This window comes from Oryx dammah, unplaced genomic scaffold (assembly GCF_014754425.2).
Source record: "Oryx dammah isolate SB20612 unplaced genomic scaffold, SCBI_Odam_1.1 HiC_scaffold_2, whole genome shotgun sequence".
NCBI classification, from domain to species: domain Eukaryota; kingdom Metazoa; phylum Chordata; class Mammalia; order Artiodactyla; family Bovidae; genus Oryx; species Oryx dammah.
The window spans coordinates 198,662,974-198,689,552 of record NW_024070186.1 but is presented as its reverse complement, the minus strand read 5'-3'; the positions used below and the strand labels follow the sequence as shown (position 1 = coordinate 198,689,552).

Here is a 26,579-nt window from a genome sequence, read left to right as displayed (position 1 = left end):
ACCCCCTTCCCGAGCCGCTCCTCAGAAACTTGCCCCCAGGCTGTCAGAGCGTGGTCCCCTGGGGTGGGCCTGGGGCCTGCTTCCTGCTGCACGGCTTCACACCCTGAAAGCTGCCAGCACCCCACCCTCTGGGGGCCGCAGCCAGCTCATCAGCTATGACGGTGGCAAGCGGCTGAAAGCCCCAGGGACCATCGCCATCAGTGGGGTGAATGGAGACAAAACGTGGTCCATGCTCACGCAGGATATGATTCAACCTTAAGAAGGAAGGAAGTGCTGACCCGGCTCCATCGCGCATGAACCTTGAGGACACAGCCATGAAATGAGCCAGACACGGAAGGACAGACACTGTCTGACCCCAGTTCTGAGGTCCCGGAGGAGTCAGGGCCACAGGGACAGACAGGAGGGGGTTGGGGCTGGGGGTGGGGCGTCAGCGTCTACGGGGACAGGGTCTCAGTCTGGGAAGATGAGAAAGTTCTGGAGATGGAGGGTGGCAACGGCTGAGCAACGGTATGAATGCGCTTAACGCCCCTGAAGTTACAAATGATTAAGACGCTAAGTTTTATGACTATTTGACCAGAATAGAGATAGACAAAAGGAAGAAAGTCTCTAAAAATTTTAGACCAAAACTCGGAGTCAGGCAGATGTACTTCATTGCACATTTAACGGCACATGCAGCGTTCAGAACATCGTGATGAACAGGGTGGGGCTCACACATCACAGAAACACTCAGAGGCAAAGGCAGGGGTCCCCGTAGACCGGGCCGCTCCCCAGGCTGCACGGCGAGGCCAATCGGGGTAACCACGGTGTCTCGCTGGCACTTTAGGTCACCGGGAGTCCCATGCGCACAGGCCCCGGCCGCTCCAGCTCCGCTGAGAGCAGGCCCAACGGCACTTCCGAGGGGCAGTCAATCGATGGATGACCTAGGTGTGCGAGCCGTGGGCTGGCCTGACACACGTTCTTGCTCGGGGAGAGGCTCGGACACCTGCCTTCCCAGGGCGATGCTCCCGGTAGCAGAGGCCTGTCTGCGGGAAGGTCACTCACAGCTGCATCCAGAACGTGCTCAGAAGGTCCCTGCACTCCCTCCAAGTCTCCAAGAGGCTGCTTTGTGGAGCAGTGCGGGCAGTGGGGCTCCCATGCCCGGGGAAGCCCCAGACCCAAACAGCGGGGGCCTTCCCTGCTGGGCATCCTGGCCCAGCGAAACAGCCCCCGCCCTGATGCTCAGGCAAACTGGCCGGTGTACCGGGCTTTCCAGGAAAGGGGAAGTTCACCACCCCACACCCTGCTCCGAGGCCAAGCCTGGCTGAAGCCACCAGAGCAGCTCCAGCTCTGCCATCTTGACGGACCTGGGGGAGGCACACGTCCAAGGGAGGGGCTTGAGCTTTGCAGCCTCAGGTTCCAGCTCCAAGAACAGGGACGTCATCGCCCCAGACCAACTGCAGCCCAGCGGCGTCATGTCACCAGGCCTGGGCCAGGGAGCTGCCTGCGCCGCAGGAGATGGGGTGGGGGGCAGGCTCCCTGAGAGGGGCCGCGAGGGGGTCAGGGCAGGGAGGCAGGGAAAGGGCTGCCTTCCGGGAGGCACCGCGTTTATTCCCGGAGGGCAGGAGGGCGCTCAGACGGTGAGCGAGATGAAACTGTTGTAGCGCTGGATGTTTCTCTTGAGGATCTCGGAGCAGGGCCCCAGCACGCGCTCAAAGCGGGGCCGGTCCAGCTTCACGCACTTGAGGGGCCCCCGCGCCACCACCGTGGCTGCCCGGGGCCGATTCAGGAGAAGCGCGATCTCCCCTGGGGGCGAGGGGCGTCAGGGCTGCGGGCATCAGGGTGCCCTCCCCAGGGGGACGGCGCCCAGGCCTCCCAGGACTCCCACGCCCCCGCCCAGGCCCTGCTGGGGCCCTGCAAGCTGGCCACCCCCCCAGGAAAGAGCCCCGCACTCACCGAAGTAGTCAGAGGGCCCGAGGCGCCTGACCTCCACATACTCCTCGCTGGGGGACCGGCGCTGCAGGACCGAAGCCGTGCCCTGCAGAGGCCAAGGGCGCGCGTGAGGTTCAGCCAGCCAGGGCCCAGCGGGCCAGGGTGGGGGTTCCTGGGCTCACCCTTGAGGGTCCTGTCCGCAACCCCCTTCTGCCAGCTCTGCACGCCCCCACCTGGAGCAAGGTGCAGGCTCCGGGAGCCGTGCTCGGCGCAGGGCACACCCCGGCCACCCCCTGGGCCGGGTGCCAGCAGAATCTAGAGCCATCGCTTGGGCAGCACTCCCCCCAGCCGACCTTGGCCTAAGTCTCAAGGACAGGGGCAGTGTGGCCTGGGGGTCGCGCTCCTCCCGCGTGGTGATGGGGCGCCTGCAGACCCCGGGGCTCAGCGATGAATGAGGCCACAGTCCACACCTGAGACGCAGCTTCGGCAGCCACGGCCAGCCCTGGGGGCTTCCAAATACAGAGCCCCTGGCCTGTCGCCTGAGGTCGGGGGCTGGAGCCTCGTCCAAACTGGGGTCTTCCCCACGCACCTGAGGAGTCAGGGCGAGGCCTCCCCAGCCGCCCCACCGGCCTGCACGGTCTCCAGCGGTTCTGAGCCACGCAGACGGGCACAGCGCCCTCTGTACCCATGCTGGCCCCCAGCAGGGCACATCCACAGCACGGCCGAGCAGCTGGGGCCCCGGGACAGGGTTCCTGTGGTACCGGGGTCCTCTCACGCCCACCAGGCCCTGGGCTACCCGCTGCTCACGCGTGTCCCCAGGCTGGACAGCCAGTGCCAACACCCCGGCCACACAGATGAGCACCGTCTGTCTCCCCGTGGACTCGGCTCACCGGGACCCAGAAACATGCGTGCTGGCCCGGCTGCGGCCAGGTTAATGAGTGAACCCCTTTGCCCCGGCTGCGAGACACAGTCAGAAGACCCTGCCAGCACCCGCCAGGCCTGGGACCTCTGGCCCTGGGCAGCCCCATGCTGGCCCCCTCCGGCCCCGGGGCCTCTCAGCTCCCAGGCGTCTGGGGTGTTTACAACACTGGTGGACAGACAGAGGGACCTGGAACGAACGAGCAGACTTCTCCACCCACCTGGGAGTGCTCCCTGGGTGAGACGCCCACAGACCTGGGAGTCCTCCCTGGGCGAGACACCCACAGACCCGGGCCAAGGGGCGGGTTCTGCAGGACACATGGTCTCGCACTGATGCCGCGGAGGATGGGAGGGCAGTCAGCGCAGGGCTGAGAACACCACAGGGGCCGCAGCAACTCTCTGGAGATGATGCTGCACTTCCCTAAATATCATTTACACTCACGCCTTTTCACTTATACAACTTACGCTCCCATTTTAGACAATTTCCCACTTTACAGCTGGATCATTCTCCTCATCTGGACCCCAGGATGGATCTGAAGTTTTCTGGTTTACTCAAGGCTTAGAGCACCCAAGAGGCTTCAAGCCTTGAACAAGAGAAAACCCAGCTCAACGTGTCTGAAGGCTACTAAGGTTGACCGCTGTCCCCAAACCAGAAGATGCAGGAGGCTTCCGGGCTGGCCGACCCAGAGGCCTGCAGGCACATGTGCCCCTGGGCTCCTCCTTGCCTCCTTCGTGGCCTCGGTCGGACCCTCATGGTGCAACCACGGCTGCCACGGCTCCGGGAGTCACCAAATGCCTCCCCGATGCCATCGACAGGAAAACCTGGAAGCTCCAGGCACCCTCCCCTCACACCTCACTGGTCAGAGCAGGTCATGAGTTCACCTGCAGCCAAAGTGACTGGCTCCCCTCCCCAAGTTCTGCCCTGCCCGCTCTGGGGGCGAGGCCTGGGGCACAGGAAACAGGGATGGGCTCAGCTCTGTTCCTCACCCGTCTCCCCCTATGCAGCCCCCCAACCCCGTGCGGACCCTCCCGGATCCCTGTCTTCTCTGGAGCCTGCGAGCCCCCCACAGTCACTACGGCATCTCCTCCGGTCACGCGTGGACCAGCCCGTCTTATGATCCACGTAGGCTGATGAGATGAAGTCGGTGTCCACTGGGACAGATGGACAGCACTTTCCCACCAGGGCCTTGACGTGGAGACTCAGAAGACCGAGGCCCTAACAGACCCTCCACGCTGGACGGTGTGAGCATGGACACACAGGAAGGCCCTCGGATGAGCCCCGAACAAGCAGAACCGACGGGACAGGCCAGCCCCCACCAGGTCCTTGCACATCTGGGCTGCGGGCACGTGCCCACGGACCGCGTGTCCCTGGCGGGGCGTGCGCTGCACCAACTCTCTTCCCGCTGCTGCAGCCCCGCCTCCACCAGGGAACATCTGCCACGGGTGCCAGGGCGGCTGGGCCACAGGACAGGGCCACGCACCCCGAGTGCCCGCAATGACCCTGGGTCACTGCTTCACGAGGCCGGGAAGCTCCGCAGCAGCCCCGGGGGCCTCCGTTTCAGCAGCCAAGGCTGACCACCCACCACCGCCGGGCCCTGAGGCAAAGGCAGATGGTCCCTTGTCCTGGGAAGGTATAGCCACAAGCCCGGGCAGGAGCGAGGGAAACGCGCAGATGGACTCGGCGGGGTGGGGCCTCGGCCAGCAGGGCCCAGCGTTCCCACGACATGGGCCCCGGCGTGCCCAGCACACGCCCAGCTCTTCCCACCCCAGAGAGACCATCACGGGCCCAGAGCAGCCGGCCCGTCCGAGCTCCTTTCCCAGACAGCAGAGACGGCAGCACAGACGTCCTCCAGGGACTGAGCACCGGAACTCTGGGGGCTGGAAAAACATACTCGCCAGGAACCAGATCATATTCCCCAAACTTCTCACTCATTGATTCTAGCCCAGCTCTAAAAATAAACCGGGTCACAGAGGAGTCTGCCCGGGAGGACGCACGGGAAAAATGTCCCTGCCAGAGCCTGGGGGAGATGGGTTATCACAAGAGACCCATTTTGCTTAAAACATTTTTCATTTTTGAAATTTTTCTACAGAGGCAAAACCGAAATCAACTCTAGTTTCCACAATGGGCATGCATGACCTTTATGAGATAGGAAGCAGCCAAGGTCAAGGGGTACGTGCTCATTGAAGCAATGCCTCGGGCTTCCCGCTCCCCAAAACCACCTCCCAGCCTGGCCCAGAGCCCCCAACAGTGCAGGTGATGGCCGTCGGGAATCGCGGTTCAGGCCGTGGGGGCTGCACCCAGCAAAGCAGGGAGGGCAGCCTTGCCCCCTCAGGGACCCCCCATCCTGCAGGCCGTCACCCAGGCCTCTGGCTTGTGAGCCGGATGCCACTTAAGGACTAAGAGAACTGATCAGTGAGGACCAGCAGGCGCAGGCACCCCCAGAACCCTCAGGTACCCCCAGAACTCTGGGGCAACAGGGCAGACGGGTCAGCGCCCGGGGCGCAGCCCCAGGGGGTCGGGTTAGGGGCTGGGCAGACAGTGTCCAGGGAGAGAGACGCCTCCCCAGGCTCCCAGCCGCTGGGCACAGACCGGAGTCTGTCACAGGCCTCGTGCGTGTCCAGCCCAGCGAGGGAAGGGACACACGCGCCTCTCAGCGCACAGGGGTGAACCTGAGCCCCGGCCCGCCTTGCAGTGAGAACTCAGGCTCAGGGCCCACTGACGTCAAGTTCAGGGAGAGGAAACACTATTTAAACAAAAAGAAACTGTGAAAATGTCAATTGCTCGGTTGCATCTGATTCTTTATGACCCCATGGACTATAGCCCACGAGGCTCCTCTGTCCCTGGGATCCTCCAGGCCAGAACACTGCAGTGGGTGGCCATTCCCTTCTCCAGGGGATCTTCCCGACCCAGGGATGGAATCGGGGCCTCTTGCATTGCAAGCAGATGCTTTATCCTCTGAGCCTCCAGGGAAATGCACTTATTTCAACAAATATATATTTTAAAAGAAACAACGTCACGGCCATAAGCTGGAACTGGCATCGCTTCCCATAAATTAAGGGGCAACTGAGAGAAGGGACACGGGGTGCAGGTACAGGAAGGCCTGAGGACGCACCAGCCTCACTGGAAGCGCCCGCGATGCGGCCTGGGCCAGCTCCACGTGGCTCCCGCGGTTCAGGCCTGGCTCCTCCGCATGCTGGCCACCGTCTGGGGAGAGCCAGGCACCGCCCAAGCCTCAGTTGCCTCATCTGCAGGACGGGCAGGCTTCCGGCCACTGCCAGACACGGGGAGCCAGGCGTGCAGGCCCAGGGCAGCCTGGCTGAGACTGGGAGGGTAGCCGCCCTCGGGCCGGCCCCCTCCCGGCCAGCGGGCAGCGGCAGGGTGGGGGCTGACACTCCCACAGTCTGATATGTCCAGGACGGCACATCTGCGGGATCTTCCTCAGCCAAAACAAGTACCCGTACGGCCACAGTTTGTGCACACTGCTTATCTCTGCCCCTGCTGGTGCCGGGGAGAAAATGGGACCTCGGGATCCACATCTGTGGTCTGGGAACGCCACTGCCTCGAGGACCAGGGAAAGCAGAGCCGGACAGCTCACAAGGGGATGTGGTCAGGTCGTTTGGCACCTAGGAGTGCCCACGTAGCTGGCGCTGGGAGCTGTCCTCCCCAAGGAAAGGGTGACTGAGGTGCACAGGCTAGGACCTATAAAAGGGGGCTCCCAGAGGACTGGCCCCCAGAGGACGAAGCCACTGGGCAATGAATTAGGACCCAGGAGCCCCCTGGGCTCCTCTGACCCTCGCAGGGGACATCAGAGCCGCCCAAGACAGGGGCTGTGCCATCTGGGCGTGAGAGCCCCGCAGGCGGTCAGCAGAAGCATGCTCAAGCAGCAAGCAGACACCAGACGGGGGTCGCCACCTCTGAGTTACGGCAGGGCATGGAGCTCCTCGGTATCTACTCAGAGGATGAGGCTGAAGTCATGAGGCCAACAAAACCAGCACAGAGATGCTTGGAGCAGCTTCCTTCTTAAGTGTCAAGACCTGGAAGCAACCAAAGCGCCTTTCAGTAGGTGACAGATACACAGACTGGCAAAGGATAGGGGAGCCCAGTGCGCGGCCGTCCGCGGGATCCAAAGGGTCAGATGCAGCCGAGCAACTGAACACCACCAACATCCAGACAGTAGACTGTACTCAGCGCTAGAAACAGTGAGCCATCCAGCCCTGGAGAGCCACGGAGGAAGCGCGCACGCAGATCACCGGATGAAAGGCACCAGCAAGAGAAGGCCTCAGACCCCGTGATTCCAGCCGCAGGACCACCTGGAAAAGGGGAACCGGGGGGACGCTGAAGAGCTGGGCGCCGGCGTGGGAGCGCCAGGCAGGCAGGGACGGCGTGAGGCCTCTCCCGGCAGTGATGCGGTGGTGGCCGATGAGAGCCTGAGTGCCCGGGCTGGGCTGCGGGGACGCGTGCAGGGGGGCCCACAGCCGGGCAGGGCTGCCTGGTGGGGAGGCCGTGCAGGGCGGACCTCCGTACGTTCCCTCCACTTTGCTGTGAACTGAAGCCACCCTTCAGAGACGCAGAAAGGATGCGGCCCAGATGGGAGCCCTCTGGGGGCTGGTGACCGAGCCGGCAGGGAGGACAGACAGCTGAGTGGGCGGGGCGGGTGGATGTGCAGGCAGAAGGCGCTCTGCCCAGCCAGGCTTCTGGAAAAGCACTCATCTGGTTCAGCCCGAAGCGGAGACTGTCTTCCTGCTGCCTCTGGACCGAGACAGCCGTGCTCTAACACCTCAGGCTCTGCTCTCTCCCTGGACACGAGAGTCTGGCACCTACCGCGGCGGGACCACACAGATGTGGGCTGCCCTCAGGCACCTCCCTGTGGGGCCCCTGCGGCTGAGCCACGAAGGACATCGTCTGGCGGCAGAGGGGCAGGGCGAGCCATCAGACAGGCCCATGGTGGGGGGCAGGGGTCCAGGACAGGCAGACCCCCGGGCCCGCAGGAGGCACCCCAGGAGCCGGGAGTCCCCGGCAGGACCGCTGCCGTCGTCTGGCTCATAAGAAGCCTGGGCAGCTGGACACAACGTCCCTGCCCTTGCAGGGGGTCTTGGAGAGCATCCAAAGCCCTTGTCTGTAGGGCAGGGGTCTGGTTCGGCCTGCCCCCCACGCCTGCCCGCCATAGCCTTGGGCCTGAGGTTCCTCTAGACATCCCGCCCACCTTCCCCACTTGGAGGACTTCCACTCACACGTCCACACGCAGCCGACCGAAACCCGGGCCCCAGCTCCACCCCGGCCTCCCCACCTCCGCATGGGACCAGGGCAGGTCTGGAGCAAGGGGTTCTCCCACCTCGGCGGACACCCCGCACACGGCCCAGCGGCGGCAGTCGCCCCCGCAGGTCACTGAGCCTCGGCCAGGCACACAGTGGGACCTGAAAGTTCCCGAGATGACGAACACAGAGGCCCCTCCAGAGATGGCTTCGAAGTGGCCGCTCAGCGGTCACGTCAATGTCAGGGACATTCACAAAAGTGATTTGCAAAGAGAGGAGCTGCTCCAACCTTGGGTTTCCATGGCAACGCCTCCTGGCTGTGGGAGCAGGCCGGAGGGAACCGGCTCTGCCCAGCTGCCCACAGGCCTGAGGCTCTGCCGCGTGGAGTCATCCACAGGGTGGGCTGCGTCAGGACCGAGGACTGAGACCCAGGCCAGGCCTTGCCTGTGCCCAGTCTTTCCGGGGGTAAACTGAGTCTCCAGGGCTGCAAGGCGGCCCATGCTCCTCACAAGGCCCCGCCTCCCAGCCCCCTCCCTGGGCAGCCCCCCGGGCTCTGTCCTGCAGACGCTGCCAGGAGCCCTGCGGCTCCCGCTGTCAGTGGCCAAGAACCTTCGGGCCACTAGGCGCTTCAGGGCTTCGGTGACTAGAGGGGGTCCCAGAGCGGCCGGGCTGCCTCAGACTCCACATTCAGCTGCTGGCCAGGCCCCGGGAGACCCACTATGCCTTCTGTCCTCATGTCCGGGTGGCCCCAAGCTGACGGCTGCATGCCTGCTCTGGCCTCCAGAGAACACACTCCTGGAGTGCTGGCGTCCACTGTCCAAGGGGCTGGCAGGCCCCCACGGCCTCAGAGACGGCTGGCGTGACGCAGAGCCCAGAGACAAGGAGCGCCCGCCGCAGGCCTGGCAGAGGCCCCAGGGCCCACTGAGCCCGGCAGGCACCCAGCAGGCGTTGGTAATGGCGCGTCCAGTGTGTGCGGGGGCTGGTCCTCATGTCTGTGCAGGTGGGGTCCCTGTCAGCCCCTCACACCGGGGATGCAGCCCCCAGGGCAGCCTGCACCCACCTGAAGAGCAGGGGGCAGACAGAGGCCTGGCAGAAGGCGGGGGTGAGCAGCAGCAGCGCCAGGGCAGCCAGCACCCGGCATGGCCTCAGGCCCACCCCGAGGGGGCAGGGCCCCGCCAGTCTACCCCCCCCCACTCCTTGCAGAGCCGGCTGCCCGGCCTCAAGGTCGGCGGATGTCGGTGTTAACTGCATCAGAGAAACACCTTTGCAGAAACACCTGGAGACCCACGGTGGACCAGGCCCCCTGGGTCCGGCAGCCTGGGTCCTTCCCGGCACATCCACAGGGCAAACGTCCTTTCCTGTCTGGCTGTCTGCTTTGTGGGCCGAGGCCACACTGAACTGTACAAACAAGCAAACAGCCTGCATAAGGGATCTACTCAGACGCTCCAGCACACCCTCCAGAGGAATCAGGGCCACGAGGGGCTCGGGGGAGCACAGGGCTGGCGTGGGGAGACACCGCGCCCCCCTCAAAGGTGGCCGGGGCCACAGGCAGGAAACGGCGTGAGGCTGCAGACGCTCAGCCTGCCTTTCAGTTCTGAGCCCGTGACGCCTGTGAACCCCGAGGCCCCACCATGACTTTCCCAGTTTGGTGGATCACAGAAGAAAAGCAAAAAATACCCAAGTTGCCAAGGAGGCCACTTCAAATATATTGCACGACGCTGTGAAAGCTGCCCTTCCGAGGGGCTGGGTTACCCTCCAGGGCCAGCACCGCTGCCGCTCCTGGGAGTTAGCCCCCCACGCCCTTCCCTGACCTCCACCACCCAGTCAGCAGGGGGGCCTCAGTCACACAGCCGAGCTCCCACAGAGCCCGGAGTCGCTCTCCCAAGGCTCCCTCGGACAGCTTTTGCGCAGGAGGCGTCAGGGCCCCCGGGGAGGCCGCTGCCCGGAACAGAGACCACACCGAGGTGCCAGGTGTGCCCCCAAAGACGACCACAGCTCGGCTCTCACGGCCTCTAACGGGAGCGCCAGGAAACATCAGGCCCCGGAGCAGCTGAGACAAGCGGCCAGCACCCACCCGCATCTCCAGCTGAAGGGACCCAAGGGGCCCCGGGAAGCAGCGTGCACGCCTCCCTCACACGCAACCATGCCCCACGGTGAGGGTCCCTTGCAGTGGAGCCTCTGGGGCCCGCCAGCTGCTCTCCGCGCGTCCTCGGGGAGGGCTGGTCCCTCTGGGCGAGGCCAGGCTGCCCGCCCGCGGGGCGCGCCCTGGAAGCCCCTGTTGCCATGGTTGCCGTGGCTCTGTGAGGACCCCGCAAGTCCAGCTGACACAGCTCTGTGGCCGTGGACCCGATGCGCAGCCCTTGGCCCAGAGAGTCGCTCTCCTCCCCTCAGCCTCAAGACCACAAGAACCAAGCTGCAAACTCAGCGGCCTGCAAGCGAGTGCAGAGCCCAGAGCGAGGCACAGTGGCGGGTGCGGAGGCGCGAGGCGAGGAGCATGGCACCCAGGCAGCGAGCGGCAGCCGGGCAGGGACGCCGGTCCAGAGGCCGATCCGAGTTCTCACGCGAAACACGGCTCTGCTGCCCTTCAGTCCTCAGTCGCCTCTGCCTCTGCGACCCCGTGCCTGCAGCACGCCAGGCTCGTCTGTCCTTCACTGTCTCCGGGAACTCGCACAAACCCATGTCCATCGAGCCGGTGATGCCATCCAGCCATCTCATCCTCTGTCGGCCCCTTCTCCTCCTGCCCCCAATCCGTCCCAGCATCAGAGTCTTCTCCAATGAGTCAGCTCTTCGCATCAGGTGGCCAAAGTATTGTAGCTTCAGCTTTAGCATCAGTCCTTCCAATGAGCACCCAGGACTGATCTCCTTTAGGATGGACCGGTTGGATCTCCTTGCAGTCCAAGGGACTCTCAAAAGTCTTCTCCAACACCACAGTTCAAAAGCATCAATTCGCTGGCACTCAGCCTTCCCTGACTTGTCAATATTTTTAAATATTGACAATTTAAATGTTTAAAAAGAGAGCCCACAGTGCAGGCCAGCGCACACCACACCCCCCTCAGCTGTGTTCAGAGAACGCAAGCAACTTTCTGCTGGAACGCCCTCCAGAAACCACGAGCCAGACCCCGGTGTGTCTGCGGGCTTGCAGGAGGATCTGACGGCAGAACAGGGACCTGCAGCAGCCTGAGTCCTGTGGGGGAGGCCCTGGAAGTGCTCCGAGTGAGGCTGAGGGTTCCACCCATGGGCTCAGCTCTGGTGCCAGCAGGCGGGAGCCTTCTGTGAGGCCACAGCCGGGGCCGGGGCCGACACGCGGGATGCCACCTCTCGGTCTATGGAGCGGAGACCGCGCTGGCAGGAGTCGTAATTTGTTCTGTCTGGGGTTCTTTCCCTTTCTTTCAAGAAACATGACTGTTGAATGAGTCTCCCGCCCCAGGACAGGAAGGCTTCCCGTGGACGGCTCCCGGGCGCGGGGGCTCTGGCGCACGCAGCGCAAGGACTGGAGGGTGGCCGGGCCCCGTTCCCAAGTGCCCACTGTGAAGCTCGTGTCCGCCCCCTCGAGACCCTCCCGTGGTGGTTCTCCTGACCCTTCAGCCTTCCGACGGCTCCCGTGGGAGCAGCCAGGCAGGCAGCAGGAAGAACCGCAGGCACTCTCCCAGGAGGGGCTTCTGCAGGAGTCCAGGGCAAGCCCCCCAGGACTCCCGGTCATGGGGCGAGCGTGTGGCCCGAGGCACAGAAGGGGACTGCCCGCAGGAGGACGCACGCTCACGCACAGCAGCCGGGGAGCCCCTTTCCACTGTTTCAAACTGAGACAGTGGCTCCAAGTCCGGGGGTGCCGGCCCCCTGTCCCCGGGTTGCGCCTTCTCTGCACCGCCCCCAGGCGGGGCTGGCTCTCCCTGGATGGCTCAGGGACCCTCTCTTGGCCTCCACAGTGCTGTGAGCGCCTGATGTCCGAGGGCAGCTCGCGGGGCTGGAGCACGTGCTTTCCCAGCGGGCGGGCGACAGAAACCCTTCCCACCAGGAGGGCCGGCGCAGCAGGAAGGGAGCCAGACTCACATAGTTTTGGGCCTGCGTCATGGGGAGGGCCCCACGGCCAGGCACACACCGCCGCCCCCCGTCCACCCCGGGACGGCTGTGGCTCCTCTCCGGGGACCACGGCCGAGCCTGGCCCCAGGTTGGGGGACACGCGGCTCCGCAGCTGCCCGTGCCCGTCAGCGGCAGGCCGAGCGTGGCCGCCATGGATTACCGCGGAGCCAGCTGTTGCCGTTGGGGTGGGGGGGGGGGCGGGCCAGCCGGTGACTCACACGGGCCCAGGTGGGGGAAGCTGGTGCCCACCTCTCACACCAAACTTGACCAGGGACCACAGCCAGTTCACACAGTTGTGAGAAACCACACGGAGAGAGCCCCCAGCTCACATGCTCCCCCTGTGAGGACGCACACGCCCCCCAGGTCCCATTCGGGGCAGCCTCTCCCCTCCCTCGACCAAGCCTGGCCCCCCAGCTTCACGCGCACGGCTGGTATGTCTGGTCTCTGTAACATCTGCACGGGGTGGCCTGGGGGCCAGGGGAGGCCCGTGGGTCCCAGGGCAAGGACACCGGTGGGGGCCCGAGGCCACTGTCCACACGGCCGACAGAGGCGGTGGGCATGGAGCGCCGGGCCGGGGGGCGCATGCAGACCAGGCCTCACCCCTGACTCCACAGCCCCCCTGGCTGGAGCCCTTGCACGGAGCGCCCCCACCCGCCTGAGCTGGACTCACCTCCGTGATGATGAAGAAGTCGTCCCCGGGCTCCCCCTGGACCACAATCTTCTCTCCATCTTCAAACTGCACGGGCTCCAGGGCGTCGGCCACCGTCAGACGCTCCCACTTCTCCAGGGATGCTGAGGGGGGACACAGGGGTCACAGAGGCTGGGGGGTCCCAGGAGCAGTGCCCTCCCCAGACCACCTCAGGAAACGCCCCCGTGGCCAGGCCTGGGGTGATGAGGCTTTGCTAGTTCACAGGGATGAACAAGAGAGCACTTGTCTGCGCAGCAGGCGCAGACACAGACGTCCCCACGAGTGCGTGGGGCCCGGAGGCAGCCACGGCCCAGCAAGTGCACGAGGGCGCAGAACCCAGACCGGCCCTGGCCCACGCCAGCCACGGGCTCAGCGTAAACACGGGAACGAGGGGCTGCGGGCGCACATCCATCCCGCGTAATGTGGGCTGAAGTGCTTTTATCTTTGAGAGAACAGAGCTGCCTGGAGTTTTCCAAACAATGTAATTGCAGCTCAGCACTCAGGCTGCTCAGGGGTTTAAATAATTCAGAAGCTGAAGCAATTCGCTGTTTATAAAACACGATTCAGCGCCCCAAAGAGCACACGACTGAGGACGTTGTGACGAGGCGTGGACTACCTTCCGTTATTTTAGGTCAAGACACTTCGTTCCAGGGGCAAGTTTAACGCTCGCGAGTTCTGCACCTTCCCCCGCCCCCTCACGCCTTCCCTCCCCATCACCATCTGCTCTCAGCCCTCTGGGAGGAAACGCGTAATAACCAGCTCCTTTTATAAGAAATTAATGATCGCCTGATTGGTTTTTTCTCGGCCAAAGAAACTTCTCTGGCCTGTGCTCACCAGACTCACTCGCGCATCAGCCACTGAAACACACAGCAGGCCATCTATCTCAGGGCTTGCCTAGGAGCAGGATTTCTCGGCAGGATTCCTCGTCCCAAAGGACAGGCTTCTGACCGAGCCCGGGCTGGAGCGGCGTCTGTGTTGCGGGGGGCAGGGAAGATGGGGAGCCCCTGGCAGCAGGCTGCCCGCCAGCCGCCGCCCCGGGCGGGACCTGCCCCGCAATCCGCGGCCCACGCCCGCAGGAGGCGGCGGGGCCTCCGCGTGACCGCAGGTAACTCTGGCAGGGACCACGGTCTGTCCCCACGAGGAAACCGGTGCCAGTAAGCGCGTGATTGGCTCTTGGTCTCCTTCCAAAGCGACGAGAGCCTCTGACTTTACAGCCTCTGGCTCAGGAAGCTCACTTCCTCATGTTTGATCAGCAGGTTTTTCTATTACACTTGAGACCTTGAACATCCTGAGATCGGAGAATCAGGGCTTCCTCCCCGACAATGCAAATCCCAGGAGAGAAGTGTCGGGAGAAGCCGGTGGGCGACTCCTCCTTCCTTGGCCCTGACCTCCGAGATGGATGCTTCAGGGCACTTTTGCTGTGCTCAGCTCCCTGGGCTCCAGGTGCAGACGGTCAGGCCACATGGGGTCACCCCAACGCAACCCTTCTAGGGGAGTCTCAATGCTGCCGGGGAACTCAGTGGAAACCCCACAGGAGACACCAGAGGTGCCCCAAAGGCACCCCCAGGCACAGCCAAGCGAGCGGCAGGCACACTGCTGGGAAGGGCCCTACTGGGAAGGGCCCTGCCAGGGGCCATGCTTCAGGAGGACACGGCCCTCCGGCCCCACTTCCGGCTACTGCCCTCCGGCTCTGAGCCCGACCCGCTCTCCTCCTGGGAGACCTCGCGTTCCTGCCCCGGCCTGCAGTTCGCTTCTTCCCCGGGAAATGGGGTCGGGGCGCCTCTGCTCCCCCTATGAAGCCTGAGGTGCTGCAGGGCTGCCCCGGGCAGGCAGCCGGCCCCCACTGCTCACAGCGCCCAGGGCCCTGACTCCAGTCGTGCCTTTCCCGTGGTAATGTGGAAAAAATAATCAGAACATTGGAACGGACAACACAGGCAGCATCTGTCCTGAATGGAATCGCAGAACCGCTTGGCCACGATCGCTTCGGAGCTGCTTCTCAGACACTCTGTCCACTGACAGGACCCAGTCCCTCCGTCTCAGCCTGAGCTCGCTCTCCTTCCCCAGAGGCTGCGACTATTAAGGATTTGGTGGAATTCTTTTTTTAACCTTCAAGGGTTTGGTTGGTTTCTTCCCATCGGTGGTCTCACACCTTTACCGTAACCCAGCTTTGTAAACACCATGCAGCGTTGCCAAAACTGTGCAGACACACACGTGTCTCCGACCCGTCCTGACACGTGTTGACGTGCAGAGGCCTCGTCCACGTGCCTCACTGGAGGCAGCCCTGCACCACAGACACCCGGGCGTGAGTCCCTTCCTGTGATAACAGATTTTAGGTTCTTTCCATCTTCTTGTCATTGTGGGAATTGCTGAAAGGACCATCCGCATCCATGTCCCTGTTTTTTTATTAACCATTTTTAAAACCAAAGTATAGTTGATTTTTATCCACCTTCCCTGGTAGCTCAGATGGCAAAGAATCTGCCTGCAGTGCAGGAGACCTGGGTTTGCTCCCTGGGTGGGGAAGATCCCCTGGAGAAGGGAAAGGCTACCCACTCCAGGATTCCTGCCTGGAGAAGTCCATGGGCTATACGTGGACTACAGTCCATGGGGTCGCCAAGAGTCGGACATGACTGAGTAGCTAACACTTTCCTTTCATACTTGATACAATGCTGTGAGTTTTGGGCGCATAGCAAAGTGATTCAGCTATACCCACGTATTCTTTTTCAAAATTTTTCCCTTATAGGTTATTATAAGATATTGAATACAGTTCCCTGTGCTCTACTGTAGGGCCTGCTGGTTATCTAGCTTAGATATAGTGACGTGTATCTGCTCATCCCAAGCTCCTCATTTCCCCTCCCACCCCACCCCGCTACGCCCTCTGGTAACCATAAATTCTTTGTCTATGTCTGTGAACATCTTTCTGTTTTGCAAATAAGTTCGTTTTTTTTAGATTCCACATGCTAGTGGCATCATATGGGATTTTTCTTCCTGTTTCTGACTTTCTTCACTTAGTACGATAATCTCCAGGACCATGAATGTTGCTGCGAATGGCGCTGTTTCATTCTTTTTTATGGCTGAGTAATATTCCACTGTGCGTGTGCGTGCGTGCATGTGTGTGCGCGTGTGTGTGCGTGTGCGTGCGTGCATGTGTGTGTGCATGCGTGTGCGTGTGCATGCGTGTGTGCGCATGCGTGTGCATGCGTGTGCGTGCGTGCGTGCATGTGTGTGTGCATGCGTGTGCGTGCGTGCATGCGTGCGTGTGCGTGCGTGTGCATGTGCGTGTGCATGTGCATGTGCATGCGTGTGCATGTGTGTGCGTGCGTGTGCATGTGTGTGCGTGCGTGTGCGTGTGTGCGTGTGTGTTCGTGTGCATGTGTGCACGTGCGTGTGCATGCGTGCGTGTGCGTGCGTGCGTGTGCATGTGTGTGCGTGTGTGCGTGCATGCATGTGTGTGCATGTGCATGTGTGTGCGTGTGCATGCGTGTGCATGTGTGCGTGCGTGTGTGTGCATGCGTGTGTGCGCGTGCGTGTGCGTGCGTGCGTGTGCATGTGTGTGCGTGTGTGCGTGCATGCATGTGTGTGCGTGCGTGTGCATGTGTGTGTGCGTGCGTGTGTGTGCGTGTGCGTGTGTGTGCGTGTGCATGTGTGTGCGTGTGCATGCGTGTGCATGTGTGCGTGCGTGTGCACGTTGTGTGCGTGTGTGTGCGTTGTGTGCATGTGTGCGCACGCGCGTGCGCGTGTGTGTGTGTGGTGTATACACCACATCTTCTCTATCCCTTCATCTGTCGACGGACATGTCTTTGCCATCGTGATCAATGCTGCTAGGAACACAGGGGCACACCCATCCTTTTCATTATAGTTTTGTCTGGATATAAGCCCAGGAGTGAGGCTGCTGGGTGATGTGGTAGCTCTGTTTTCAGTTTATTGAGGAATCTCACACCAACGTACAGTCCCACCAATGGTGTGGGGTTCCCTCTCACGCCCTCCCCTAAACCACCAATGGTGTGGGGTTCCCTCTCACGCCCTCCCCTAAACCACCAATGGTGTGGGAGGCTCCCTTCTCACGCCCTCCCCTAATTTACTTGTAGACTTTCTGAGGATGGTCGTTCTGACCAGTGTGAGGTGGTCCCTCGCTGCAGTTCTGGTTTGCGTTCTCTAATAATGAGCCAAGTTGGAAGCATCTTTATCGTGTACCTGTTGGCCATCTCTGTATCCTCTTTGAAGAAACGTCTATTTAGATCTTCTGCCCATTTTTGATTGGGCTGTTTGTTGTTTTTTTGTACTGAGCTCTATGAGCTGTCTGCATATTTTGGAAACTCATCCCTAGCCTATTGCATCATTCACAGATATTTTCTCCCAGTCTGTAGGTTGTCTTTTTATTTTGTTTATGGTCTCCTTTGCTATGCAAAGGCTTTTAAGGTTAATTAGGTCCCATTTGTTCATTCTTGTTTTTATTTCCATTACTCTAGCAGATGAAGCCAAAAAGATACCGCTCAGATTTATGTCAGAGAGTGTTCCGCCTGTGTTTTCCTCCAGGAGTGCTATTGTGTCTAGTCTGACATGTGGGCCTTCACTCCATCCTGAGGGCTTTAGTAGGTGGTGTTAGAGAATGTTTTAACGTCATTCTGTTTTAGGACTTGTCTGTTTATGCATCTTTGTCTGGCTGGGTCTCTGCTGCTTTTGCCTGGCTTTTCTCCGGCTGCGGCGACCAGACTTCTCACTGTGACTCCTCTCGTTGGGGAGAGCAGGCTCCGGCTCCACGGTTTCGGGCTTCGGTCCTCCTGGCTGCCGGCTCTGGACACAGGCTCAGCAGCTGTGCCGCACGGACTTCGTTGCCCTGTGGCATGTGGGATCCTCCTGGACCAGGGATCGAATCTGTGACTCCCGCACTGGCAGGCGGATCTTCACCGCTGAGCCTCCAGCGAAGCCCTAACTTCACTCTCTTACAGGCAGCTGTCCGCTTTTCCCGGCGCCGCTTACTGAAGAGACTGCCTTTTCCTCATCGTGTGTTCTTGCCTCCTTGCCGCCCTAGCGCCCCAGAATCTGCACCTTTTTTCTCCTCCTCGGCCCACAGGTTCTTAGACAAGGAGGCTGAGCCTCGCTTGCCACTTGCACCCACAAACCCGCGTCCAGCCTGGGGCTTAAGGCTGAGACGTTCCCCCAGGAACTGTTTCTGGACGGTTATTCCCTGTGGTCTCCCAGGGCCGCAGCTCTGAGCCGACACTTTGCCCAGCAGGTTGCCCTCCTGGCCCTTAACCAGAGCTGCTCAACACACCCTCACACCCCGACCCTGAATTCCCAAGTGCCCCACGCAGCTGCCGGGCAACTGGGCCGGGACAACAGCGCTCCGTCCTGAACCTCAGAGCAAGGTCCAAACAGCGAAAAGACGCTGCTGGAGGCCTTTGTGACACGCCCCACCGTCAATGGGGACGCGGCCGACGTGTCTGTCAGACCCCAGGACAAGAAGTGCGGGGGGAACACCCATAGAGGAAACCCCCAGACGGGTCAGGAAAGACAATACCGGGGCCCGTGTGAGACCTCCAGACAGACCGGCGTGGGCAGAGCGGCTCCGATGGTGGAGAGACGGACACACACAGCACGGAGCGGCAGAGGCAGACGCCCGACGGTGCACGTGTGCGTGTCCCCGGGAACCCACATGCCTGCATGCACAATGAGCGTGCGTGCGGTGGGGGGCACTGCACACGTGAGCACATGTGCGTGTGTGCACGTGTGTGTGTGCACATGTGCGCACATGTCTGCATGTGTGAGCACGCGTCTGCATGTGTCTGCACGTGTGAGCACGTCTGAACCTGTGTGCACGTGTGTGTCCCAGGCGTGCGCGGCGTGTGGGCAGGCACACACCCAGGATGGAGACCTTGCTGAGAAATTCCTCGTACATCCTGCGCTTCCTCAGCGTGCTGCCCTGCGGAGAGGAGACAGAGAAGCAGGTGTTCAGGGGGCTTCACGCCCCAATCCCTCCCATGTTCCCCAAGTCCCCACGTGGCCCTGAACCCCTGAAAGGAGGCTCTCGGGGCGTTCCGTGTCCCACAAGCCCCTCAAGCGAGCAGGGGTCTGAAGGGCTGCCACCACGGGGCCCAGACCACCCACTCCCCCCGGGGTCTCACACGACACACAGCCTCACCCAGACTCACGCGGGAAGGGGCGCCACGAGGTCGACCTTCAAGGGGCTACAGAAGCGCTGGGCCCAACGCCCACCCCTCACTAGATATCCTCATGCCCTGACCAGCTGCCCACCCTGAGCCTCGGTTTCCTCATCTGGACAACAGGGTATCCTAATTCCTGTCCCCACAGGACTCCATGAAGGCTAGGTGAGCAAACATCAGTGAACCGGCCTGGTGGGGGGACCCCAGCCTCCCAGCCCCGGGGCTCCGCCTCCTCGTCAGCTCCCGCGATTCCCTGGTTCGGGGCCAGACCAGCATTGCAAAGGTGGCGTCTTAATTTCAGAATTCTGGAGGTTCCCGGCCTGCCCCCCAAGAAGCCCAGAGACTCCCTGGGGGCCCTTCAGCCAGCGGAGCCCCCACAGGGCTGGGACCCAAGATTCCCTTGTAGCTGAGCAAGAGGGCAGGGACCAGGCTTCTGGAGCGCTCGGTGGTGGCTGTGCAGGGGATACGGCGCCCGGGAGGCCAGCGGCAGAACCCAGGGCTCGTGGGGGTCTGGACGCTCACGAGGGCGGCTTGCTCAGCTCAGCACAGCCCCCAGCCGGAGCTGAGCCACCTCAGACCCCGCCGGCCCAGAGAAAGGCGTTTCTTTGAAGGATAATTTATATTCCCACTGACCTCCCGGCAGCTACGCCCGCCCGCTGGAATGCAGGCGTGTTTGCCCGGCAACCCCAGACATTAAAGCCGCCACAACCAGCCCATCCGTCTCCCGCCGCAGGACGACAGCTGGAGGTGGCCGCCCGGGACCCTCGGGTGGGGAGACCCGCCCCACAGACAGGCCAAGGGGCCTCCCGTCGGAGCTCTCCTCCGGGGTGAGGCAGGGCGGGGGGGGAGGCCGGCAGGACCCCCACCTGGGGGCTTGTCTGCCAGCAGCTCAGGGGGCTTCGTGCCTGGTGAGATGGCGCCACACGGACCCCCAGCGCCGGGACCGGGCCTGCCCGAGGCCACAGTGGGAGATGCTAGTGGGGCCTGAGTTCGCATCCCGAGCACTGCTCACAGGACCCAGGCCACCGGCAGGAGCGGGCCCTGGCACCTCCCTGGTACCTGCAGTCTCAGCCTGTTTCCACGTCTCTGTGCTGCGGTCCCATCGGGCGGAGACCACCTACATCCCCCACCCAGCACCCACACCTCGAGGCCCCTGGGACTCCTCCAGCCACCATCCATCACACGCCCACCCCCCAGCACAGCAGAGCCGGACCCCCACTGACCCCGACAGATGGATGGGGGGCAGACCGCGCTTCCTGGTGGCCCGCCCCACTGTCAGCAAGGGGCACGCCCCTCCCAGCCCTGACCGCCTGACACAGCCCGAGGCCACCCCGAACCCACTGCCCAGTGGGAGGCTCCTGCTGCCGCACCCCGCGGGCCCAGGGGCAGGTCTGTCCTAAGACAGGAACCTAAAACACCCACGCAGACCCCCGGCCCTGTCCCAGCCGCACGGTGTGAGCCGGCCCGAGGACAGGCAGGGCACCCGGGTCCCAGGGGACAGCAGGGCTCTGGTCAACGTGCACACACCCCGAACAGCACCGCCCCAGGCCCCTGGAGGCTCCCGACCCCCAACCCCTGTCTCCTGCGTCCAGTGTGTTCACAGCAGTCCTGCCTGCCGGGCACTCAGGGCGCAGCTTGGGGGACGGTGCAGAACCGCCAGGCTGAGGGGGTGTCTACGCGGCTAAGGTGACTCTCCAAGCTGGACCGACTGCTCCGAGCGCCCTGTCCCCTACACACAAAGGCCCAGCCGGCCCTGCAGCACGGAACAAAGCTCCCCACCACTTGGCCGGCTCCCGCGAGGGGCAGGCCCTAGGCTCCGCTGCCCCACCTCACGGATGGGAGCAGGGGCCCAAACACGTGGGGTGGGGGCCCAGGACACGGTTCCGAGGGTCTTGGGTCACCCCGGGCAAGCGGGGCTCTGGAGCCCTTAGCCCAGCCTCCGCAACAGGATGCTACACGCACCAGCTCCAACTGGGGGCCTCATGTAAGAGTCAGGGTGAACAAACGGTCCTGACATTTGAAGGAGAGAAGTCTGGGGGCTCAGGGCCCTGTCCGGGGCCCCGGGGAGAAGGCCCCACTCTGCTCAGAAGCGGCAGGTATGGCTGGTCTCACCGAGCTCCATCCATCCGTCTGTACCACGCAGAGCCGGGGCACGTCCCTGACGGGCGTGCTTGAGTTCAAAGGTGGGTGGTCCTCTCCCTGGAGACACCAGCCCCCCACCCGGCATCCCCCACGCATGTCCAGCTCAGGCTCCGTTCATCGTGCGGCAGGCACACCCGCATCCGCCCAGGCCACAGTCTGATGCAGAAACGGACGCCGTCACGGACACTCCCTTCCGAGTGGGCCGCACTGTCATTTTCCTCCCGAAACGCAGGGCTCCGCCGGCTCCAGGCACGGCCACGGCTATTCTTAGTGCTCAGGGATCCAGAATTAAAACAGGAAGCGCCGGCTGCCTGGGTGGTTTGGGAACTTCCCTGAATATAAGGTTCCAGGCACAGAAATCCCACAGCCAAGAACGACTCGGTGCAGACGGCGGTAAAGGAACAACGGCTTATGCAACGGGGCCAGGTGCGCCGGAGCAGCCAGCACGGGGGAGGGTGCCCTCCGGGGGAGGCAGGACTGGGCAGGTCTGAGACCAAAGAGAGGGGGGCCGCATTCCACAAGGACGAGCCTCGCTGGGCAGGGCAGGGCAAGGCTTCCGGGCACACGGCGGGCGCCCAGCGGATGACCCCAGAGTGTGGACGAGGAGCTGCAAGAAACAGAGGCCTCCAGGCCTGAACTGGACCCCAGCGCATCACGAGGACCAGGCGCGACAGCGGGCCCCTCTAGAGGAGCCCCCGGGACGAGACTGCTGTGCAGGCTCCAACGGCGCTGAGCGCGCAGGGCCTGCCCCAAACACCCCGGAGCCCCCACCGCAGCCCCCCGGAGCCGCAGAGCCCAGCTGGTCTTTGGGAGACAGCCGAGGCCTGAGGGCCCACGGCAAGGGCACGTGCAGCCCCCGGGTCTCCTGGCAAGGCGTTCCTTCAGTGATCCCCCTCCAGGCCGGCAGGACCCCTGGATTGCAGGCCCACAGGAGTCAGAGACCTCCGAGCAGACACCTTCCCCACCCGCTGGGGGCTGCCCTCAGCCCAGGCCCTCCACACCACCCTCACCAGCCCAGAAAAGCACCCAGGCCAGCGGCCACCCCGGGGGAAAATGACAGCCAAGGAGCATGGCTCCCTTGACAAGCCGGCACTCAGCTCCCAGGGGCCTCAGGCCGGGGACCTGGGCCATGAGGGGGCTCCCCTAGACCAGTGCAGCCGGCCAGGGCCTCCCGACTCCCCTCACCCTGCCCAATCCGGAAGGCTCTCCACCCTCGCCCAGAAGGCCCAGGGTGGCCCCTGCCACTCTGCCCACACTCCTGCGGGGGCGTCCGGTGCGGTGGGAGTCTGAGTCCAGGACCCCTGGGGGCTGAGGGCCCAAGGACCCAGCCCTCCCACCACCGCCTCCTGCCCCAGACCCGGCGTCCTGGCCGTCTCCCCACCGGTCCACACACACTCCAGCCAGGCCTGCACCCCAGGGCCTCTGCAGCGGCCGCTCCCACTGCCCAGACACTCTCCTCCCGGACGGCCAAGGGCTCCCTGCTGCAGGCCTCTCTCAGCACCGCCTTGTCACAGGGGACCTCGGGGAGAGGGCTTCAGGCTTTCCGTGAAGCAGCAGGCCCTGCCCCCAGCTGCCCCTCTGCTCCGTTACACTCTTTGGAGACTGTCGCCAGGAGACACGTCTGCTCTGCCATCCCCTCCCCCAGCACGGCAACCTCCCCGCCCCTGGCGGGCCCCAGCAGAGGACCAGGCAGTGAGTGTGCGGGATGAACACTGAGTGGGCAGGGGAAGACCCAGCCGCCGCTGCCTGGGAAGGGCCCCCTCCGCCCAGGAGCTCATCTCCAGAGCCCTCGGAGAACACTGGCCCTGTTGTGCCCAACAGCCCCTCCGCACAGGCGTGCACGCCTGCGCCCGAAGCGTGGAGAGAGGAGGTGGCTGCACGTGGAAACCTGGAACGGCTGCCGCCCAGCAGGGAGCCGAGAGGCCTGCGTCCTGCCCAGGACCGTGGTCCTCCTGCCGCCCCAGCAGCCGCAGGGCTCCTCCCGGGAACTCACTCCACGCCCCTCCCCCCGAGCAAAACTGCCTTACGGCACAGAAAGGCAGCTGGAACTCCAGCCATCACAACCACACTCCAGACTTGTAAGGAGAAGGGGAAGGAGAGCAAAGGGGCCCCCAGCTGCCTGCCCGTCTTTTGGGTAAATTTCCAGAACCCCCCCCAACACCCGCCCCCCATCTCATCCGGCCTCATCCCACCCGGCCACAACCAGGGTTCCTATGAGATGCTTGGTGGGTGTCAGACTCAACTGGTGCCCTCCCAGCCCTGGTGGGGCACCCCTGAGGCACCACCCACTCACTCACTCACCATGAGGATACGCCGGTAGCTGTCCCGGTCAATGCCCCAGAGCTTGAGGTCCGTCTTGGCCTCCACGGTCGCTGCCCTGGGGGTGCCATAGATGAGGGCCAGCTCCCCAAAGCTCCCGCCTTCACTGATGCTGGTCACCCACTCTCCATTCACATACACCTGCAGGGGTCAGGGAACAGTGTCGGGGGCCAGGGGTCAGGGGACCGTGTCGGGGGCCAGGGGTCAGGGGACCGTGTCGGGGGCCAGGCGTCAGGGGACCGTGTCGGGGGCCAGGGGTCAGGGGACAGTGTCAGGGGCCAGGGGTCAGGGGACCGTGTCGGGGGCCAGGGGTCACCCACCCTCTGTCCACACACTTCTGCCGGGCACAGAGACTGGGGCCGGGGTCACACTGCCACTCGCTGCGCGGGGGACGGGGGAGCCCTCCACAGCAGCCCCGGGGGTGCAGGAGGCCCCGGCACCCCGACATGGGACTCAGCTGTGCTCTGCCCTGCCCAGGACCAGCCAACGTGCCCACCTCACACCCAGCCCCGCCCGGACCGAGGCTGGACAGGCACAAAGGTGGACGTGCTGTCAGCGCCGACCCCGGCCAGGCCCCCGGCGGATGCACCACTCAGGACCCCCACCTCCCAGGCGAGGCCGCGCTCCGCTCCTCACCAGCCAGAGACCCCACCAGGCGTCACCCTGTCAGGCAGGATGCTCGCGCCCCACCCAGGCGACCCCTCCAACCCAGCCGCCTCGTTCACAAGCTGCCCTCCCGTCCGTCCCAGGCTCCATGTAGCAGCCTGGCCCTCGCTCACCTCCACCCGCAGGCCCCGTGGCCCGGGAGGAGCCAGGCCACCGGAGCCCCCCCGCCCCTCGGGCAGCGCCCAAGCGCCCAGGCCTGCGGTCAGTGGGAGCGGAGGCCAGCGCCCAGGGCTGAGCCCGGAGGCGGACAAGGTTCCCTTTCAGCTGGCGAGGGCGGTGGCCCCGTACAGTGTCGCGACTGTGTGTGGACTGCAGGTCCACATCCCGCCAGAATGGCCCGGATTGTTCATTATGTGGACGCGCTCACTATCAACTAACACAACCTCTGTTCATCGCCTCGGTGTCAATGAGCTTAGAGAATGGCTCCCATTGGCAAAGAGCGTGCGTGCTGGGGAAGAATGGGCCGCGGCGATCATGGAAGCAATTCTTGTAGACTCAATGACGCATTATCTTGGCCAAGACTGAGGCTCAGAGTCGCCAGTCTGTGGGCGCCACGCCGGTGATACTGTGTGCGGTGTGAGCAGGGTGGGGAGAAGGGCTGGCCTGCTGAGCACAGGGCGCTGGGGATACAATACGACAGGCGGGGACCTCCTCCCGCGAGCGCCGGCCCGCCCAACCCCGCCAGGAACCAGAGGACACACAGCAGCTCCCACGCAGTGAGGCCCTGGGGCCAGGGCGAGGCCCGTCCTCCCACAGGGAAGGCACGTATGCGCCAGGCTCTGCCCCGAGACGCTCTCCACCGGTGCGTCCCTGGAGACTCCGGTTGTCCCAAAGGGACCAGAGTCCACGGAGGGGTAGTCATGGCGACCGGGGCCCGGCCCGGATGGTCCTCTCGTGTCCGCAGAGCACACGGGGCTCGCGTGTCTGCAGAGTGCACGGGGCTCGCGTGTCGTGTCCCAGAGCCCGCAAGGGGCTCGCGTGTCTGTAGCGCCCTCTCTGCCTGGACACGACCCCATGTGTGTAGCACTGAGCTCTCCCGCCACCCAGGTCAGGCGCTGAGCGTCTCCGGGCGCCAGGACCTCCCAGGGCTCTCCCGTGCTCCATGCCTGAGGGTGTCCATGGGGCGGCTGGCCTGGGCCCCCACGCTGCGCTCCGAGCGCTGGGTTTGGCCCACAGTTCTCACGGCCGCACCAGCACTACCCGTGGGTGATAGACGCCGCCCAGCCTCAGCTCCGACGTGGCCGCGAACCTCCCGGCGGGTGACTCAATGCCCTCCTCTCTCACGTGTGAGGCAAGGTGGGGACCCCTGGTCCACTGAGCAGCACCCCCAGTCTGCACCAGCTCACCCTCCCCCTTGGCTCCGGGTCACCACAGCGCCGCGGCCTCGCGGGAAGGAGGAGCCACTGCCTCGGGCGCCTGTGGGGCAGGCTGGCCGCCCCATCAGCCCTGACGAGACAGGGCCCCTGGGAGCGGGCCAGGCGCTTAGCTTGCCTGGCACCCGCTTCCCCAGGGTGCACCCCAAAGAGAGGGCAGGCAGCTGCACTCCAGGCACACCCCAGCAAGGGCACCTGGGCAGGAGCGTGTCCCGGGGGCCGTGAGGACCCCTTTCCTCACAGAGCCCCGACCGCATCCTCAGAGGCATCAGAGAAAAGCATTGTGTGGAGCCAAGGAGGGGCCAGGCCGCCCCCCGAGCACAAAGGCCCATCCTTCTCGGGACACTGGCTGCTGTTAGCACGGCCCCACCCCGGCTGGCACGCAAAGGGGCTCCCCGGGCTTCTTGTGTAGGGGAGGGGTGGGAGGCCACACTGGCTGCACCCACGCTCCCGCTGCCGCTGCAGGGTCTGCAGGCAAACCCGGTGCCCCGCCTGCTGTTCCTGCTGGCTTATTCAGCCACTGTCACCCAAGGCCACCCCAGCACTGGGGCGCCCTGCGTGTTCTCACCACCGGCTTCAGCAGCAGAAAGCACGCGGATTCCAGTTCACAGGGGCTCACTGACCAGCGGCTCAGCGATGATCATCCAGGTGCGATCGTCCTTAAGGCTTCCCCTGGGGCTCAGCTGGTGAAGAATCCGCCCGCAAAGCGGGAGACCTGGGTTTCATCCCTGGGTTGGGACGATCCCCTGGAGAAGGGAAAGGCTGCCCACTCCAGTATTCTAGGCTGGAGAAGTCCATGGACTACGGTCCATGGGGTCGTGAACAGTAGGACACGACTGAGTGACTTTTTCACTTTCAACTGTCCTTAAAACAAGCTGCAGGCACCAGAGAGAAAGGAGGAAGAGGATCCGGGGAAGAGCCACCGTACGAAACTGCTGAGGGGAAACTCGAGCCCAGCCCAAGGGGTCCCATGCAAAGACCAGGGGTGAAGAGAGGACGGGACAGGACGTGCAAAAAGCCCGAGGCAGGACTGGACTCGGAGGATGGGTATGCAGCAAGACCATGCGGGGGGCC

At 63.7% G+C, this 26,579-nt stretch overlaps 1 protein-coding gene across 1 annotated transcript in view; it reads right to left on the bottom strand.

Annotated features, from left to right (window-relative positions):
• Window positions 1-636: 636 nt before the first annotated feature.
• Window positions 637-26,579, bottom strand: part of PRKAR1B (protein kinase cAMP-dependent type I regulatory subunit beta) — a 58,007-nt gene continuing 32,064 nt past the window's right edge. Inside the window, exons 5-9 of the mRNA XM_040231804.1 lie at window positions 23,449-23,607; window positions 18,704-18,764; window positions 12,827-12,948; window positions 1,933-2,014; window positions 637-1,782 (exon numbers count right to left, since the gene is read on the bottom strand). Coding sequence (XP_040087738.1) covers window positions 1,610-1,782; window positions 1,933-2,014; window positions 12,827-12,948; window positions 18,704-18,764; window positions 23,449-23,607 — 597 coding nt within the window. The 3' untranslated portion in view covers window positions 637-1,609. The remainder of the gene's footprint in view (window positions 1,783-1,932; window positions 2,015-12,826; window positions 12,949-18,703; window positions 18,765-23,448; window positions 23,608-26,579) is intronic.